The sequence below is a fragment of the Chelonoidis abingdonii genome, chromosome 16 (genome assembly GCF_003597395.2).
Source record: "Chelonoidis abingdonii isolate Lonesome George chromosome 16, CheloAbing_2.0, whole genome shotgun sequence".
NCBI lineage: Eukaryota > Metazoa > Chordata > Testudines > Testudinidae > Chelonoidis > Chelonoidis abingdonii.
In genome coordinates, this window is record NC_133784.1 from 9,939,990 (window position 1) to 9,959,549 (window position 19,560).

Genomic DNA, 19,560 nt, shown 5'->3' on the forward strand with positions numbered 1-19,560 from the left:
CCCTCTTGTGTTCCATTCCTCTGGGCAAAGAGCAAACAGATCCTTTAGATCCTTTTGTTTTTGGTGAAGAAGACACAAAATAAGGTGGAAAGGGTAAAATTTCTAGGAGAGAGCACAGCGTGTGTCTTCTTGGATCTGTAATAATCTGTGCTGTGTGAAAAATTGCTACCAATCTTTACACCCTACACTCAGTTATGTAACTGTCTGACTAGTTGAATAACTTTTGTATGCCTCAATGATCTTTGCTCACTACAGACTGGGCCCATATTTAAACACATGACCCTGATGTACCCCATTTCCATTCACTTCAGGCATCCAAGCCCCTCTTAGTAATTTCTTTGTGTTTGTGGTCTTCCGAAATGGTAAATTCTCTTAAATTTGGGGAAGTGTATCTGGGCTTCCACACTGAGTAGAGATGAAAACAGATGTTCACAACATCTCAGCGATCAAATCCTAACACAAATACAGATGTGTAAATTGGAATTTCCGGCCTCCTGAAATCTAATCTGAAGGAAATGCAATAGTTTATATAAAGGTTTAAGAGTTTTCTATAATGTTCATGGCTTATATTTTGTGTGAACTTTTCTTTAAGACTTCCAAAGGTAGCGTGATAAACTCAGGACAGACAGCTGCAAGGGAGGGGTAGGAATCAGTCCCAGAGGATTAAAAGGCCCTCCTCCTTATCAACTGAGAGGCAACTACAGGTCAATTAGGTTCAGCTGAGAAAGGGTTACCAAGGTAGCAATTAGAATCAGCTGAGGAGGAGCTACCTGAGGTTAATTAGGATCAGCTGATTCCAACCTGGGGCTGCCTGAGACCTTTTTAAACCCTTCCCTGGGAGGAAGGAGTGGGGAGAGCAGAGAGAGAGGGGAGGAGTCTTGCTGGAGCAGCAAGACAGTGAGCTTCACCAGCAGGAGTGGCACCAGGGTTTCTGATGCCCTAGGCAGATGGCTGTTTTGCTTCCCCCCCATCCCCCGCTCTGGTGGAGCTGCCACAGTCGTGCCGGTGGGCGGTCTGCTGGTCTAAAGGCTCCGGTGGACCTGTCGCAGGCATGACTGTGGTAGGTCTACTGGAGCCTTTAGACCTGCTGGCATGACTGTGGTAGGTCCCCTGGAACTGTATGCTGCCCCCCCAAAATTCTGGTGCTCTAGGCCATTGCCTAGGTCACCTAAATGGTAGCGCTGGCCCTGCTCACCAGGAGGAGAGGCAGTACTCTCTCCCACAAGGGAGTAAAAATACTCTAAACAGGACTGGTGGAGATAGGGGGAGCAGACTTCCCCTGTGTCCCAAGGGGGACCACATTACCCAAGCCTGTCTCACCAGGGCTAAAAGCAGCAGAGGCTGAGGAAACTGAGAAGGTGCATTACCACAGTAGGCTACAACCAAACAGTTGAAAATATTGCTTGTTCATTGAATCATCTCCCCTTATGGCTCTCAGCTTAAACAAAGACCACCTTACAAATAATGCACTAAACCAAATACTCCAGTAATACTAGTCCAGAGTGCCTGTATTGAAGGCCAGGAGATCTTAATGAAAATCAAGTGTAATGCGTTTATTGATTCAAGCTAACTGCCTATGAAATTGCAGAAGATGACACTTTCGATTGATATTGCATAGCATTGATTTGATTGATTCCAATGTGCCCAGTTTAAATAGGTTCCCATCAATTGCATAGAACCTATATGGGAGCAGGTGAGTGCTCTAACTGCGATGAACAAAGCCAGGGAGCTGGGGCTTTCTGGTGAAGGGGTTACATCATGCCAGTTGTGGAGGGTGTGTGTGTGTGTGGTATGCACACCTGGCCACTGCAGTGGGTATGAGGCCCAATCAGGTGTGCTGGAATGGGGGTGGGGATCCAGGGACTATGGCTCCATCACTTTTTACTGGCTGTAAAGGCAAGCAATGTGGAGGAAGGCCAGAGAGGAGTGAGCAGGGGCCAAGATCTTGGGGGGAAGAGTGCCCCTCCACACTTTTAGGGACTTTCCAGCTCCCCTGGGCCCAACAACACACATCATGTACCACAGGCCATCACACAGCTGACCGAGTGGCAGCCTTCAGTCACACCTCACTCTCAGCTAGGGTGACCAGACAGTAAATGTGAAAAATCGGGATGGGGATGGGGGGTAATAGGACCCTATATAAGAAAAAGACCCAGAAATCGGGACTGTCCCTATAAAATCAGGACAGCTGATCACCCTATTCTCGGTCTCACTGGCTCCTCTCTGAGGGCCTAGACACAAAAGCCTCCGTATGCCAGTGCCACCTCCAGCCCCGGGAGTCTTGTGAGGCTTTGTAGCTTTAAGGTCCCTCCTTCAGTGCTGTCACTGAGCTAACATGCTGGATCAGCTCTGGTACGGCTATGGGGCACATCTGCCTGGGTCCATGCCCCACTGCAGGCTCTGCAGATCACACAGTTGCTGTGACTGCAGCTTGCTGCAGAGAGCATTGGATTTGCATTTCAGCAACCTCTGCATCTTGCAATTGAATTCTGACCTGTTTCCTGGAGAAGCTTAAATTCTCTCTCTCACTTATTGCTCAGATTTTATTTTTTTTTTTTGCATGTGGCCAGTTTAATTACATCGTTAATGAAAATGGGAAGAGCACAACCTAATTAATCGGGGCTACTTAAGGAACTTACTGTATTTAGAACTTCAGAGCATGTTAAAGTATTTGCTGAGTCAGCCTGTGGACACAGTCTCACTAATTCAGTTACCTTCTCTCTTATGCTCTGGTTGTGAGTCCTCTAGACAGGCAAACACAACACCATTAAGAACACTATTGGATTGAATGACGACATATTGGATTGATCATCCAGTCAGAGATTTTAAATACTGCTGCTCCAAAGAAAGGTGACAACTCCCCCTAATCAATTGTGCAGTGATGTCCATGCAGGAAAGTTTTCCTTGCTAACATATATGGCAATCACTTTATTCTCTAAAGCATGAGATGTTATTCCCACTACTTTAGATGTGGAGCCCCAATACGTTGTTAGCGCATTTTAAAATTCTCATCCAAACAGATTTGCTAACTTACAGATGAGGCTACTAACCACATGAACCATTACACATATTGCTAGTACCCCCTCAAACATCAGACACCGAGGGCTGCATTTAAAATTCCCCTTGTGTAGACAGAACTAGATTGACAGAAGCATTCTTCTATCAACCTAGCTACTATTGTTCAGGAAGGTGGTGCTTCTATACTTCTACACCTCTTCTGTCCCTGGAGGTGCATCTACATTACGGGCTTATGCCAGCATAGGTACAGCACCATAGCTATGCCCGTAGAGTCCCTATAGTGTAGATAGGGTCTAAGGAAATTGAAAACAAAGGTAATATGAATGGTTGACACATCCAAGTCACATGCATATGATGGTTAACAGAACAGTCCTCCCAAGTGCCCAAACACCCTTAACTGTGCCCTGCAGCAAGTCAGTTATTGAACTAATAACAAAAGAGGAGGGTAAAAAAGGGAAGATCAGAGCACTCAGCATAAAATTGAGATGCTGAGAACAAAATTAATCAAGTAGCCAAAGGACATGAGGAGAAAAAATTCTTGAATTGCCTCTACATCAATGCTAGGAGCCTGCATAACAAACATGAGAAATTTGAATTGCTCATTTACGAGCTTAAATTTGATCCAGTTGCTATTAGTGAAACCTGGCAGGATGATTTCCATGACTGGAATGTTAAAGTTAATGGTCAAAAACCTATTTAGGAAGGATCAAGTGGGCAAAGGGGAAGTTCTAGAAGACTGACACAATACCAATTTTGTTCTAATATTTAAAAAGAGTTAAAGCCCTATTAGTCTGACATCAGTCTTGGGCAAGATAATGGAGTGGCTGATATGGGACCCAATTAATAAAGAGTTCAAGGAGGATAATATAATTAATGCCAACTAATCAACGTGGGTCTATGGATGAGATTACAGGGTTGGTTGATAAAGAGACTAGTGTTGATATAATAGACTTGCGTAAGGCATTTGATTTGGTACAGCATGATATTTTGATTAAAAAAACTAGAACAATATAAAAGTAACATGGCATACTTTAAAAGCTGACCTATTGCTAGGTCTCAGCATGTGATTGTAAATGGGGAATCCTCATGGAATGAGTGTGTTTCTAGTGGGGTCCCGCAGGGATTGGTTCTTGTCGTTACATTATTTAACATTTTTATTTATGAATTAGAAGAAAAGATAAAATCATCACTGATAAAGTTTGCAGATGACACAAAAATTGGGGGAGTGGTAAAGAGGACAGGTCACTGATACAGAGCGATTGGCATTGCTTGGTAAGCTGGGCTCAAGCAAACAATATGCATTTTATTATGGCTAAATGTATACATCTAGGCACAAAGAAGGTCAGCCATATTTACACAATGCAGGATTCTATCCTGGGAAACAGAGACGCATGAGTCATGGTGGATGATCAGCTGAACATGAGCTCCCAGTGTGATGATGTGGCCAAAAGAGCTAATGCGCTCCTGGGACATAAACAGTAGAATCTCAAGTAGGGGGAGAGCGGTTATTTTACCTCTGAATTTGGCAACGGTGTGACTGCTGCGGGAATGCTGTGTGCAGTTCTGGTGTCGATAAATTGGAGAGAGGTCAGAGAAGAGCCACAAGAATGATTAAAGGACCAGAAAACTTTGCCTAATAGTGATAGACTCAAAGAGCTCAATCTGTTTAGCTTAACAAAGAGAAGGTGAAGGGGTGATTTGATCCCAGTCTATATGTATCTTCATGGGGAACAAATATTTAATAATGGGCTCTTCAATCTAGCAGAGAAAGGTGTAACATGACTCAATGGCTGGAAGTTCAAGCTAGACAAATTCAGACTGAAAATAAGGTGTACATTTATGAATGTGAATAACTAACCATTGGAGCAACTTACCAAATGTTGTGGTTCTCCATCACTGATAATTTTAAAATCAGGATTGGATGTTTTTGTAAAAGCTCTGCTCTAGGAATTTTGGGAGAAGTTCTCTGGCCTGTGTTAAACAGGAGATCAGACTAGATGATCACACCGGTTCCTTCTGGACTTGGAATCTATGAAACACAATGGAGGCAATTCATGGTCCAGTGAAAGGCCCCTTGATGCGGTCATAGCTGGAACAAAGAGGACAAAAAGCAGCTGTCAGAAAAAGCTGCTGAGTGTTTAGCGCTTCCGAAAACCAGGGCATTTATTTGGGTACCTAAATATGGATTTAGGAGATTTTTAGGCTAATTATCCTAAGCGTATTGTTTAGATTAATTGTCCCAGGAAGTACAAAACCTTGGCCTATTGCTGTTTTAGAAAGCAGCTTTTAATTCTGGGGTGGAAGTGGGTTCTAAGATCAAACAGTTCCCCTGGAGTTTTAAACTGCAAATGTCAGTTTTGTCCTTGACGAAATGTGTGTTCCTGGTAAAGCCAAGGGGTTTAGTTCAACCAGCTGAATTCTTCAGAGACCTTTTGCAAAGTCAGCATAATTTAATGTGAACTAACTCTTGCCTATCGTACACATGTGCGGAGTGATCTGGTGCATCCATTTCAGAAACATTTAAAAAAAAAAAAGGAAAAAATTTAGTATTTCTTTTGTAACTATCTTTTGTAAATATCCAGCAGAGGGAGCTAGAGGGCACTATGATGGCCAGCAGGGCATGGTTAGAGGATGGGGTAGTTAATGTATACAGAGGAACTCGTGGTGGTTAAGGATTCCTCGAAAGGTTACATTACACGTTCACCTCCCATCCTTTATGAAGCCCAGAAATGAATATAAATCTGGTGAGATGGACAGCCCATCCTTCTCCAGCTACGTCTGAGGCTGGGATTTTGTGGCTATTTGAAATGGATTCTGTCTGAAAGGAGCTTTTATCCTTTCTGGATATGTGAAAAGAATAAAAATCAGTGAGGATAGTGGAGCTCACCTTACAAATCATTCTGGAAACAATCTCCCATGGTATTTTCCTGGAAGGCTTTTGCTATGTACTAGACACTTCAAGGGATAATGAGACCACAGGGTCTTCCCCTTGCAAAACTGGGGACTGAGCAGAATGCAAAATGGTCACCTGCTGGGCCACTGTACGTGAGATGGGTAGGTTCCTGAGCTAGTGGAAAAGCTCCCCATTGCTACATGAGTGGGGAATGCTGTCAATCACAGAGCTTTCCCGTAAATGATAATGAGGAAACCCCTCAGCTAATGACCCTGTAGGGCAGAGATCCAACAGCAGTTCTGCCATGAAAGCCTGCTAAAAGTGCTGTTGTTCTATGCTTCCAATGATAAGCTACAGGCAATGGGCCGGCTACTGGGTGGAGGCAGTGACAGGCTTTACCATGGAGAACATGTTCATTAACAGTGCATTACACCGAGGAACTGCAAGAAAAATATAGAGAAGTCCAGGACCTGCTGGGGTGAAGTTCAGAGCCCTTCCTGCCCAATCGCCCGCTAGCCACACAGAAGAAGGTGCTGTGCAGCTTGCAGGGCCATGTACAAAGTGGCCAACAAAATTTTGGCCACCTCCATTTCCTCTTTTCTCTGGAGGTGGCATCCAGCCAGTCCCACACCATGTGGCATCATGGTAGAGGCAGCAGCAAGCAGCCCAGAGAGCCACGCGTGGTTACAGCAGAGGCAGATGCTCTACAACAAACAATTGAGACATGGCAAGAGTAGCCAGCATTGATTCTGAATCACTGTATCACTTAAGCATTGATACAGTCTCAATGCTAACTGCCTCCCCACTCCGGAGTGACCGTTATCTTCTGAGATCCAGTGCAGTACATCAGTCAAATAAGGCAGAGGGGACGTCAGAAGTCACCTCATGGCATCTTTGCTCTGTTCTCACAGCCCAGGACACAGTCTGTGGCTGATTAACTGCCATGTTCAGTAGTCAGTAAGATCACACACAGATTTCTCTGCTGAAATTGCCTCTAGTGGTTTCTTGTCAGAGCACCTATGCATCTGGGAACATGAAGAAATGCACAGCTGTCTATCAGAATGCTTCCTCTCCTGACTGGCCAGCCACCATCTTGTGTGCACCAGGCCACCTCTGGAAATTTGTGTGACAGCACAGCTCGCCCTCTAGAGGACAAGATTGGTTGGATACATGGTAACTGAACAGGAAACACCTAAAACTGCATAGCCTCTGGTATTTGCAGTCTTGTAGCTGTGTCAGTTCCAGGATATCAGAGAGTCTAGGTGGGTGAGGTAGTATCTTTTATCGGACCAGCTTCTGTTGGTGAGACAAGCTTTTGAGCCACCATGGGCAGTGCATAACTTTTGCCTTTGAGGCTGCTGGGTGCAAGCACCAGAAGCTCCCTAGAATTGGGGGACCACACCTCCTGCTCCACTCTGAGGCCTGCCCTTGCTCGGCCTCTTTCCCTGGAGGCCCCATCCATGCTCCCCCCTTGATGCCACCCCCGACACCTGCCCCCACTTAGTCTTCTCCTCTGAGGCTCCAACCCATCCTGCAAGGCACCCCCCACTCACCACTTGTGTCTCTTCGCTAGAGTCCTGAGCAGACACAAAATTTATATCCATGGAGCTGCAGGGCTCTGCTGGGAACCACAGCAGCAAAAGCAGCAGCATGACGGGCCGACGGTCCCAGAAGCCGGCACCTTGTGCCAGCAGCTCCTCGGCCGTGGCTATACTGCCACCAGCCCTGCCCACTGGGACAAGCACCAGCCTCCCTGGAAGCTGTCTCTGGTCACGCTAATGTGTGCAAGCGGCTCGCACACTCCCAGATAGGAGTCCCTTCCACACAGTGGTCTGCCTCTCCGGTCCAGAAGTGTGCAAGCCACTTGCACACAATAGTGTGACCAGGATAGTTGCTGGTGAGCCTAGTGTGTGCCTCAGTGGGCAGGGCTGGGGGTGGTACAGCCATGCTGGAGGGGGTGGTACAGCACCACTGGAGGAGCTGCCAGCGTGGGGCGCTGGCTCCTGGGAGCAGCGGCCAAATATGTTGCTTTTGCCACTGCGGTTCCTGGTAGAGCCTGGCAGTGCTGCAGATATCTGCATCCGCGGATATAAATTTTGTATTTGCACAGGACTCTACTCTTCACCCCCTCCCCAGAGGCCCTTACCATGCCCACCGGGGTAGAGAGATGCAAGTGGCAGGTGGGGGAGGCCTGGGGGGTAGGGGAGGACTGGGGACAGGAAGAGGGTCACAGGGCATAGCATGGTTGGGGCCATGGCCCCAGCGCTGTTTTGGCAGCAGCATGTCAAAGGTGGCAGGACAGCCTGTGGAGGTGTGCTGCATCCTATTTGGTAAACCTGCCACCCCTGCAAGCCACACAGAGTTCTTCATGTAAACTCAAAAGCTTGCCTCTCTCACCAACAGAAGAAGTGGGCCTGATAAAAGATATTACCTCACCCCCCTGGCTGCCGGCAGACTGGAATAGGTTATATACACTGTACGCAGTCTCAATCCTCCATTCAGAAAAAGGCTGCTGCTGAGAAACACAACTGGCTTCTATAGCTGGAAGAGCACCTTGTGGAAATGGGAAGGAATGGACTCAGGTTAGTACTAAGACAGGAAAATGATCTGGGTAGTGAATAATAATTGCTATTGCTCTGCTCTTCATAAAAACCACAGAGAACAGAAATGGAGAAGACCCCTGGGCACCAGATTGCGCTGTGCAGTATATTATGGTATCTGGCAGTCCAGTCTGGTTTTAAATGGCCTGAACTGTGAAACTCCTACCAGTTCCTGTGGGGGACTGTTCCATTCTGATAGGTCTCCCTATCAGGAAGCTTTTCCTGAGATCCAGCCTAGATTTCTCTTAATTCCACCTCGTTCTAATTTTGTTACCCCTCTGCTTCAAACCCCTTAAAGCACTTTATACACCTTCAGTGACTGAGCCTCCCAACCACACAGGAGGGGAGCCAGGGCCATCACTCCCCTTTCACCGAGAAGGAAAGTGACCTGCTTCAGTAAGAAATAAAATGAGCAGTGGCGCCGACGTAGGAGTGTTAGCTAGTGCTTGGATGGTCCCTAGCATGTGCAATGACACTAGGGTAATAGGGATGTGTCTGAATAGTATCAGCTCAGGGATAGCCTCCTGAAAAGCAGGTGTTCCCTCAAGGCAAAGAGAGCTGTGGGGGACAAGCAACCTTGCTAGGAGGGTGGAGCATGGAGGGGAACGTAGAGGGGACAGGACATCAAGGAGGCATCCCTGACCAGGAAGCCAGGCCCAAGCAGTTGGACAAATGGGCTGAATTTAGAATGTTCTCTTCATACACAAAATGGCGTCTCCTCCTGTGTTTGGCACTTCGGTTTCATGCAGCATGTGCTTGTGTTTCAGCCCGGTCGAAGAGCTTGGTGATGGGCGAGCAGACCGGGCTGCCCTCCAGGCCATCGTCCCCTAGCCTGCAGGATCGAGTGCTGAAGTCTGGCTGGCTGAAGAAGCAGAGGAGCATCATGAAGAACTGGCAGCAACGGTGGTTTGTGCTGCGTGGAGACCAGCTCTTCTACTATAAGGATGAGGAGGAAACCAAGCCACAGGTAAGGCCACTCTGTGATACGGTGTGTTGGCCCTGGCCCCAGAGCTATGGGTGTGACCAGTCTTCCATTTTGAGACCTCTCTCTGAGCCCTTTCTGGTTACTCCTAGTGCTGGAAAGACTCAACTGTAAGAGAGCTAGCATAGCTAGGAGGCACTACTGGGGTTTCCGGGGGTGGTGACCATGGATCCAGAGCTCCCAGGGAATTCTGGGCAATTCCTCACTAACATTGCCAGAGTGTCGCTGTCCGCGTGGGGCAGAACGGGAGGGGAGGCTAGTAAGAAGTGGCTTTGAGGGACAAACAGATTGGAGTTCCAGCTGGAGAGACCACCCCCACCCCCACACGCACACACATGAAGAGATGAGGCCAGGAGGAAAGGAACTAAGCCACAGCAATAGGAGGTAGGAGGACGTACATCCACAGAGGGGGCTGCAGTTGTAAATGGGATGAATGCTGGGGTGGGAGCCAATGGAGGAGACAGGTATAATGGATCTGATCTGGAACATAGGAATGGCCAGAGACAATCAGACCTGAGGCCCTTCTAGTCCAGTAGATAATCTGCCCCCCTCCCCCCCCCCAAATGGATGAGGTTTAATATCTCTTCCAAAATTCTTATGTGTAATGATTATAATGATGGATATTCTGGGTATCCATATACATGTCCAATCGCTTTCTGAGTTTTGCTAAATTCTTGGCCTAAGAACTTCCTGTGGCAGTGATTCTCACAGGCTAATTCCCTGTTGCATGAAAAAGTATTTCCTTTTACTCCTCCAAACTTGCGGCTGTTAGAAATCCAGATCTAAACTGTGCCCCTTAAGCCCCCCTCAGATGTAGAGGCAGTACCACCTTCAGGATGAAGCTCTGGGATGGGATTCCGGAAAACATAACAGCACCCTCTGCATGGCTCACCAGCACTGCAAAGAGATGTGGGGGTGAGAGGACTGCTGCAGGTCAGACAGACCTAGTCTAGCACCCTTGACTTTCTTGCCTTGCCCACTAACTGTTCCAAAACTTCTCAGTATTGCCTGGATATGGAGCAGCCCTCCTACTGTATCACTAAGGTTTTTAAATTTCCCAGGTGAATCTTTAGTTTTCTACCCTGCAGCTTTCCTGACGAGGAAGTCCAATTACATGGAATAGCGTGTTATTATTTATTATGGACTAATCTGAGCCATCTGGTTTCAATAAAAATATGCAGTGATCACAGTTCAGAAACCACAGTAAATATCTGTCATCTGAATTGTCTTTAATGAAAGGACTCCCAGCACAAGCTGTAATTGTCAAAGGGTTCCTCTGTTAAACATCTGGATCTGATGGGGCTGTTAAACAGCTGTTGATGTCTCATGAAAGTCTTGATTTAGAGATAATTTACTTACTATTGTCCATATAGTCTGTATTTTTTTTGCTCTTATTTTTCATTGTTATCAATTCCTACCTCTCTCTCACTAGATTCTTATATGGTGCCTAGCCTCATAGTGTCTGAGTATCTTCCAAGACTGAAAAGTAAATACAAAGACAGACATTCTCTATCTTCCCATAAGTCAGCCTGGGCTGCATTTGTCCACTTTGTTCACTTCTTGCAGGAACATAGGTCAAAGAAGCGGGCTTTGTGTTGTGCTCTGAAATGGCTAATGTTCATCTCTCTAGGTAGCGTAGGTACTTATCAGGCCCTGGTACTACATAATTGCAGTGTGTCATACGCAATAGTATTTTTATCCTCACTCTATGAGGCAGGGGTATTAGCCCCATTATACAGCTGGGGAACTGAGGCCCAGAGAAATTAAGTGACTTGACTACAGTCACACAGGGAGTCTGTAGCAGAGCAGGAAATTGAACCTAGGTCTCCAAGTCCCAGATTAGTGCACTCACCACTGCACCACACTTCCTGTTGACACTCAGCTTCCTCTCTTCTGGGAGTGAGTTCCAGATTCCGGAGCTGGTCACTAAGAAAGCTTTGTGTCCTTTGCTCTTGGGGCTGACAGTTCTAGAGGATGGCAGTTTTCCTGGGCAGCTGCAATCATGCAGAGTGAGACTGTCTCCCCTTTAGGTAACCTAGCCCAGACCCATGGAGAACTTTGAAGGTGAGGCACGAAACCTGGACTATGTCCCAGCAGTAATATTTTGCATGAGAACAGGCTCTCTAGCAGTTCGTTGGGTCCTTTTGTTTATTCCATGCCTGGAATTCTAGAGCCATGGAAGTTGGGCTCTAAGGAACAATATCTATAGCAGGAAATCTCTCTCCTACTGGGGCAGGCCCCTTTAGGGTCACCATCCCTCCCATAGACACAAAACAGACTGGAGCCTTTCACCCCATGAGACTCTCACACTCAACACTCTAGTGTCTATCAGCTGTTGTCTGCAGACTGGCTGATGAAAAGCCATGATAGATGAAGGTCATGCTGTTAAAGGGCCTTAAGCCCACACGGATATGCCGTTGTGTAAAGAGCTGTGAACAACCCATTTATGCTTCAGTTCTTTACACCTCAATTGTGCTGTTCCCTGCAAAACACAGGCCGGAATCATTTACTCTGTCATAGATTTGTGTGTGTGAATCCTTGTATTTCTTACTTGGAGGTCTCCATCCTAGTACTGACCAGGTATGACTAGGCTTTGTTTGTGGTCACAGTTCAAGATGGCTTTTGACTTCTCCCAGTCCAGCTCTTCATTGTTGAGAGCTCAGAGTTTCAGGTTCTTGCTAACAGTGATATGATCTTAACTAGTTGAGGCATGGCTCAATTGGTGTCCATGGCCAGAGAGCACACCACGGGCAGCAATAACCTTGCAATAATTGTTCTGGCTTGACTCCATGTGTCTGGGATGGATTATACAGATTCCAGATACCTTAAGGGGACAAGATGTGCTGGGAGTCTACACTGTGTTGTCTAAAAAAGTGCTTCTTGTTTCTGTTTTTGGGTGCCACTTGAGTTCTTCTGGAAGGCAATATGTCTTGTGATTAAAGAAGGGTGCTTGTAGTCATGACTTCTGGGTTCCTGGCTCTGGTGCTGCATCACTGTATGATCACAGCCAAGTCACTTAGGCCCAGATTTGTAAAGATATTTAGGCATTGCTCGACTCAGTGTTGCAACCCCTCACTAAGTTTGCTGTTTAAATAATTCTACAAACCTAGCCCTGGGGCTCCCATGTCATCTTAGGAGTTGCAAAAATACCTTTCAGATCTAGACCTTACCCTTTCTGTGGATCAGCTATCCCTATTTTACAGATGAGGGAATTAATAATTGTCCACCTCAGAGACTGCAATAACACATTTTAGAGTAAAAACAACGAGGAGTCCTTGTGGCATCTTAGAGATTAACAAATTTATTTGAGCATAAGCTTTCATGGGCTATGCCCAAATAAATTTGTTAGTCTCTAAGGTGCTACAAAGACTCCTCATTGTTTTTGCTGATACAGACTAACATGGCTACTCCACTAAAACATTTTACAGTATTTTGCAATCCTGGATGACTGAGGCCATGTCTACACTAGTGAGCTTACAGTGCTGTAAAATCGCTCATGTAGCCTCTCTAAGCTGATGGGAGAGAGCTCTCCCATCGACATAATAAAACCATCTCCACAAGTGGCGGTAGCTATGTCAGCGGCAGAAGGACTCACGCCGACATTGTGCTTCTGTTGATGTAACTTATGGTGCTCGTGTGTGTTATGTCGCAGCTGGGGCCAGCAGTGGGAGCTGAGAGTAGGGGCCAGGAGCCAAGACCAGGGGCTGAGGCCTACAGCAGGGCTGTGACTGGGAGCAGTGTCAGAACAGTACTGGGAGCAAAGGGGGAATGGGTGGCGCTCCCTTCCTGCCCTATTGTGGGGGCTAGCCTGGGCTCTGCCACACTGGCCCATGCCCTGCTGTGCCCCCCTGGACATCCCTCTGTGCCTCCCTACGGGGACGCACATTGCAGTTTGCAGACCACTGTCCTAGGGGATTGGGAGACTTCATTTGTTTGGAAAGCACTTTGAGATCATGGTGTGAAAGGTGCTAGAGAAGTTCCAAGTCCTGCTAAGGACAGTTCTGGCACCCAAGTAAGATTTAGGAGCATCAGCATCTCAGACTGATTTCTTTCTGTAGTATCAGTGCTAGCCAAGTGGTGTGTCAGTAAATGATGAGTTTTTCCTTCTCTGCAAGCATCCATTGCTCCTACAAAGTAAAGGCATAAAGCAAGCTTGCAGTGCTAGTGATTAACAGAGAAGGGAGCCTCGCCAAACAATCCAAGTTTATTGGGGAGTTCTCCTAAAAGGAATGTTGGGGGAGTGAAAGGGAGTCCTGAGGTGGCTCATGGGAGTGTGCATGTGTTAGGGGAGATGGCCAGAGGCAAGGAAGAAAAGACGTCAGGGAGAGGATGGTGAGAGAAGAATGTTAAGGAACTTAAGCAGGAGAAGAGAACCAGCTGGTGGTTATTTGGGGGAGTGAGAGAGAATGACTTAATAAAGCTAACTGAAGCAGGTCTACTTAGTTAATCAGGAAAGTGAAGATCAGATAGTTGAGTTCCTTTGTAGGACAACAGATGTATGCCAGAGACAGCTTTCCAAGACACTCTGGTACTACAAACTAGTGCTCAGGAAGTTCTAATTTGATATTTGCTGAACAGCTCTGGGGCTAGACTTGCCAGGGATACATAGTGGTAGATAATCAGTCACTGTGCAGATTTCCAAAAGACATATTGGGAACATTCTCAACTTCAAAATTGCATCCTGCTGGAAAACTGTGGTGACTATTTGTGTGGTGGACAATATGTACTCAGAATAGTTTTCTTTTCAAATCTCTCTAGTCGCTGTGTGTTGCTGGCTAAGCACCTTTTACTGATTGTGATAGTGTGTACCAGGCTCTTTCAGGCCCCCTGCTGGAGGCCTTCTGGTCCTGCCACACCCTGCCCTGGGAAAAAGACCAGTGAAGGTGGGTCCTCCAGGCCTGCCTACAAAGGGAAGCAGCCTATCAGAGCGCAGCAGGTTTCCTTTAAACGCATTGTAGGGACTGAGTAGGTCAATTGCTGGCTGGGATCAGAAGGGTGAGGAAGGACTGAAGGGCTATGAGACTCTCCAGGAGAGGAGGCTTAGGAGAGACTCTGCTCAAGCACGGAGCAGACACAGAACCCTGCAGGATGGGTGAAGAGGAAGGGGCTAGGTGGGAAGCAGCCCAGGGAATAACAGCAGCAATGGAGTTAAAGGAAGCAGCAGGGGTCTGCTATTTGTAGGATTCCTGGGTTGGGACCCAGAGTTGAAGGCAGGCCTGGGTCCCCCCACCAGCCACTAGGGAAGTGGCTTAAGCCCCAAGGAGGGGATAAGACACTGCCTTAAAAACCCAAGAAGGGGCTTGGAGTTTAAACAATTCATTACCCTGGAGGGGGTTTGTTTGTTCACATTGTTGACTGTGTGTGACTTGGCCAGAGGGCTGAGCCACTGAAGAGCTGTCTGATAAGGGCAACAGCCAACAGGGGGTGCCAGCAGAGCAAAGAGTTCAGGTTCATAGCTGGCCAACAGGAAGTGCTCACGTGAGGGGAGTGCACCCTGTCACACTGATGCTTCCTGGCAGGAAGTCTAGTCTGACATAGTCTGAGACACAGGAAATGCAGCTCCGCTCACATCTAGGTCAGAGGTCCCCAAACTGTGGGACATGCCCCCCTGGGGTGTGTGTGGAAGAACATGTAGGGGCTGGTCCAGGCCCTGCTCCCAAAGGGGATGGGGTGGGAGTGCCATCCAGCCCTGCTCTGCCATCAGATCCACTCTCGGCCCCAGCTGTGGCTCCGTTCCTGGCCTCAACCTAGCGCCTCCCTCCCACCCCACTCCCGGGTGCCATGGCCCAGCTCCCGGCCCTGGTTCCCCAGGGTAGGGGGTATGGACAGGGGTTAAGGGGGACACAGCCATGAAAAGTTTGGGGAACACTACTCTAGATCATTGGTGCAGGTCCACCTTGATGACAAGCTTTGTAGAGAGCCATTTCACTATCAACATTATTCAGTGACCATTATTGAAAGATTTGAGTGGTTTTCAACCCAATTTCCAGGGAACAAGTATCCACATCAAAGTCAACAGTTGCTGCAGGCACTAACGCCTGAATGCACAAAAGGAGTTAGGTGTTGTGACAGTGAGTGTCTAGTAAATCCTTGTGAATTGCTCTGGGGGTTAGGCAGGAGATAGGAATTGGGTTGCCTAGAGGGAGGCAGCAATGCGCAGGCCCAGAGGCAGAAATATAGACACCTGGAAACTTTTACTGCAAAAACGTAGCTACTAAGTGAGTTTAGCTGCCTACAGGGTTTTATGCATTGCAATGTTTAGAGGCTTAGGCACCAAAAACAGGGACTTTGGTGCCCAACTCCTTCTGTGCACTCAGGACTAACGGGCAGTCTGCAAAGTTGACATGGAAACCAAGCTATCTTCTCAGCCCTAGCTAGGATCCTTCCAGAAGAGTGTTGTGACATGTTGTTATGGGGCAGGGTGGAATAGGTTCTGGATGTGAATGAATGCAGACCTTCAGTCCCAGCAATTGTCTGGCTGGACTCTCCACATTTACCGATTTTGTTTAATGTACTACTGCTAATTGATCTCTTCCATTTATTTGACTCTGAATGGATAGAGAAGGCTGTGTAGTTCTATACTACAGGCGAGTGTGAAGCCTACAACTGTGACATAATTTCATATTTAAATTCTCTGTTAAATTATTGGACTGGTGTACCTATCTCGATAATGGCACTTGGGCTAAATGCTTCCTTGGCTGCTGTGATGTATCATGCAGCATATTTCACATTTTCTATATATTATCCAGATGCCATAAAACTAAAGTCACTGAATAGAAGGCAGAAGATAATTGAATGAGTCAGCCATTATGTTCCTGAACTGCTACCTTTGGGGTTCCCCAGGGTCGGGGGTATGGACAGGGGTAAAGGGGGGGGCACAACCATGATAAGTTTGGGGAACACTGTTCTAAATCATTGGCACAGGTCCACCCATGATGAGAAGCTTTGAAAATATGGACTGAGACCTTGAACTTGACTAGCTGTTCTTTGGGAAGCCAGTGAGAGAGCAGAGGACAGGTGTGATGTGCTTGCAAGTAGCCTGTATTACTGAGGAGAGACACTGCAATTTTCTGTACTAGAATTCGCAATGTCAAATGAGACTTGCGTTCAGTTCAGAGAACAAGGTTCTTGATCATCATCATAGCTTGTTGCTCCAACACCGCAGCCAAGGCCTTGTGTTATCAGATATCTCAAATAGTTCCTTGAGGGTACAGTATATTGACAGTGGGTACTGCATGCGGAGGTGTTTGCCTTGGCTGTCCACATTCACATTTGGGATTATTTCTCATCTTCCTCCTGATCATATTGTCTTTGCCACCCCAACTCTCACTCGTTTAGCATATACTAGTAGTTTTGTTTAAGGTTCGTGCCTGGGGACAGTTGTTCTGAAGGAGCCAAGTTCTCTAGGATCACTGGCATTTCTTGCCATTTTGTTACTCTTCCTTTTCACAGTTGTATGTTGGGGTAAGGGATTTTCAGAGGCAAAGCTCTTTCTGGACTTCAGCTGACTCAGTGGTGGAATGTGTCAATGCAGTGGGTGTCTTAGATCATACACCTGCATAATAACGACTGTACTGGGTCAGACCAGTGGTCCAGCTAGCAAAGTAACCTGTCTTCCAACAGTGGCCAATGCCAGGTGCTTCAGAGGGAATTAACAGACCAGGCAATCAGAGTTATCCATCCCATTATCCACTCCCAGTTTCTGCCAGTCAGAGGCTAGCAGGACAGAGAGTATGGGGTTGCATCCATGACCATACTGGCTAACAGTTGTTAATGGACCTATCCTCCATGAACTAATCTAATTCTTTTTCAAACCTCATTATAGTTTTGGCCTTCATAACATCCCCTGGCAATGAGTTCCATAGGTTGACTGTGCATTGTATGAAGAAGTAGTTCCTTTTGTTTTAAACCTGCTGCCTTTAATTTCACTGGTTCTTGTGTTATGTGAAAGAGTAAATAACACTTCTTTCTTCACTTTCTCCATTCCATTCATGATTTTATAGGCATCTATCATAATCCCTCTCTTAGTCATTTCTTTTTCAAACTGAAAAGTGTCAGTCTTCTTAATCTCTCCTCATATGGAAGTTGTTCCATACCCTTAGTCATTTTTTTGCCCTTTGCTGTACCTTTTCCAGTTCAAATATATCTTTTTTTGAGCTAGAGCGACCAGAACTGCGTGCAGCATTCAAGATGGGAGCATATCATGGATTTATATAGAGGCATCATGGTATTTTTCTCTCTTATTATCTAGCCCTTTCCTAATAGTTCCTAACATTCTGTTAGAGTTTTTTTGTTTTTTGACTGCCGCTGAACACTGAGCAGATGTTTTCAGGAACTATCCACAATGACTCCAAGATCTCTTTCCTGAGTGTTAACAGCTGATTTAGACCCTACCATTTTGTATGTATAGTTGACATTATATTTTCCAATGTGCCTTACTTTGCATTTATCAACATTGAATTTCATCTACTATTTTGTTGCCCGGTCACCCTTTGTCTCTCATTTCTGCTGAAAGCATGCGGCCTCGCTGATAGTGATGCGATCCTTGCCAGGCAGTATAGCAACAGTGTGAAGGGCAGTTTCAAGGTCCCTATGATGATCCTACGGGACTGAGTGAATTCAGAATCAATTTTGTGTGCATGTGTCATAAATAGATAGTTAAGGGTTAATGTTTCTTTCACCTGTAAAGGGTTAACAAAGGGAACCAAACACCTTGACCAGAGACCAATCAGGACAACTGGATTTTCAAAGCTCAGGGCAGGGATGTTTGGGTCTTGTGTCTTTTGTCTGTCTCTCGCTTATGAGAGGGATCTTTCTATTTCAAAGCTTCTAATCTCAGTTTCCAAGTTTGTGAGTACAAGTAGAAAAACAATAGCTTTTATTGTTTTTTTTGTATTTACATGCGTGTAGTGCGGAATGTTAAATTGTATTTCTTTTTGAAATTAGACTGTTTATTCATATATTTTTTCTATGAAGCATAGCCCAGTGTATGTCACCTTAATGCAGAGATCAATGTTTTGATGTGTTTTCTTTCTTTTTATATAAAGCTTTCTTTTTTAAAACTTGTCGACTTTCTTTTTCTAGTGATGCAATGGGAATGGATCTCTGTGCCAGGATACTGTCTCTCTCAGGGAAACTCGGGAGCGTGGGAAAAAGAAGGAGGGCGGAGTAAATTGTCCTCTCGTTTTTGTGTATTCAAGGGATCTGAACAGGGAAATCTCCTAGTATACCCAGGGTGCGGAATCTGGAGGAAGTAAAGAGCAGGAAGAGGAAGTGGTTATTTCGCCTTTGTTGTGGACTCAGGCATCTAGTCTTGGGGTTCCCGAGAAGGACTTTGGGAGACCAGAGAGGGAGCCAAGTCCTGGAAATCACTTGGCTGGTGGCAGCGATATCAGATCTAAGCTGGAAATTAAGCTTAGAGGGTTCATGCTAGCTTCTCAGTTTATGAACGCTAAGGTTCAAATCTGAGTAGGAAAGCTATGGCCGCATGGCTTCAGTGTGACCATACTGAGACACGGTACTCTGCAGTCGAGTAGCACAAGGCAACACTGGTTGCTTGAAGTGCTTTGGGGTCAGCTTCTGGTTTTGTATTGGCCAGTTACTGGAGTACACAGTACCTGGAGTTCACTTTTTTTTTCTTCAGCATCTTGAAATGCTCTTTGTATGTCACTGTTCAGTTGTTGTACTCAAGGATTGTACCATCTCGTGATGGCCTGATGTTTCAGGTGGAATGCACACACTTGTGTTTTGCTGGGATTGGCATTCAGGGATCATGTGCGATAGTATTCTCCAAGTACGTGCTGAGCTAGTTAGGATGAGCTCAAGGTCCTCAGAACTTTCCAGCTGGATGGCGATGCAAAGATCATCTGCATAAATGAATCTTTACAGTAATTCTGGTTGGTCATTTGTGTAGACATTAAATAGCAAGGGTACTAGCACTGAGCTTTTAGGCAATCCATTCTGCTGAGTTCATCGTCACTTATTCTGACCAGTCACCTCAACCAAAAAAGTCAGTTCTTGAGCAGCAAGGAGATGACCTGGATTATTTTACTGTTACTCAAAATTCT

General features: G+C 46.3%; 1 protein-coding gene across 1 annotated transcript in view; it reads left to right on the plus strand.

Annotated features, from left to right (window-relative positions):
* The window catches only part of ARHGAP22 (Rho GTPase activating protein 22), a 271,268-nt gene that overhangs the window by 20,681 nt on the left and 231,027 nt on the right, over window positions 1-19,560 (plus strand). The window contains exon 2 of the mRNA XM_032797385.2: window positions 9,279-9,478. Within this exon, the coding sequence (XP_032653276.1) occupies window positions 9,279-9,478 (200 nt within the window). The remainder of the gene's footprint in view (window positions 1-9,278; window positions 9,479-19,560) is intronic.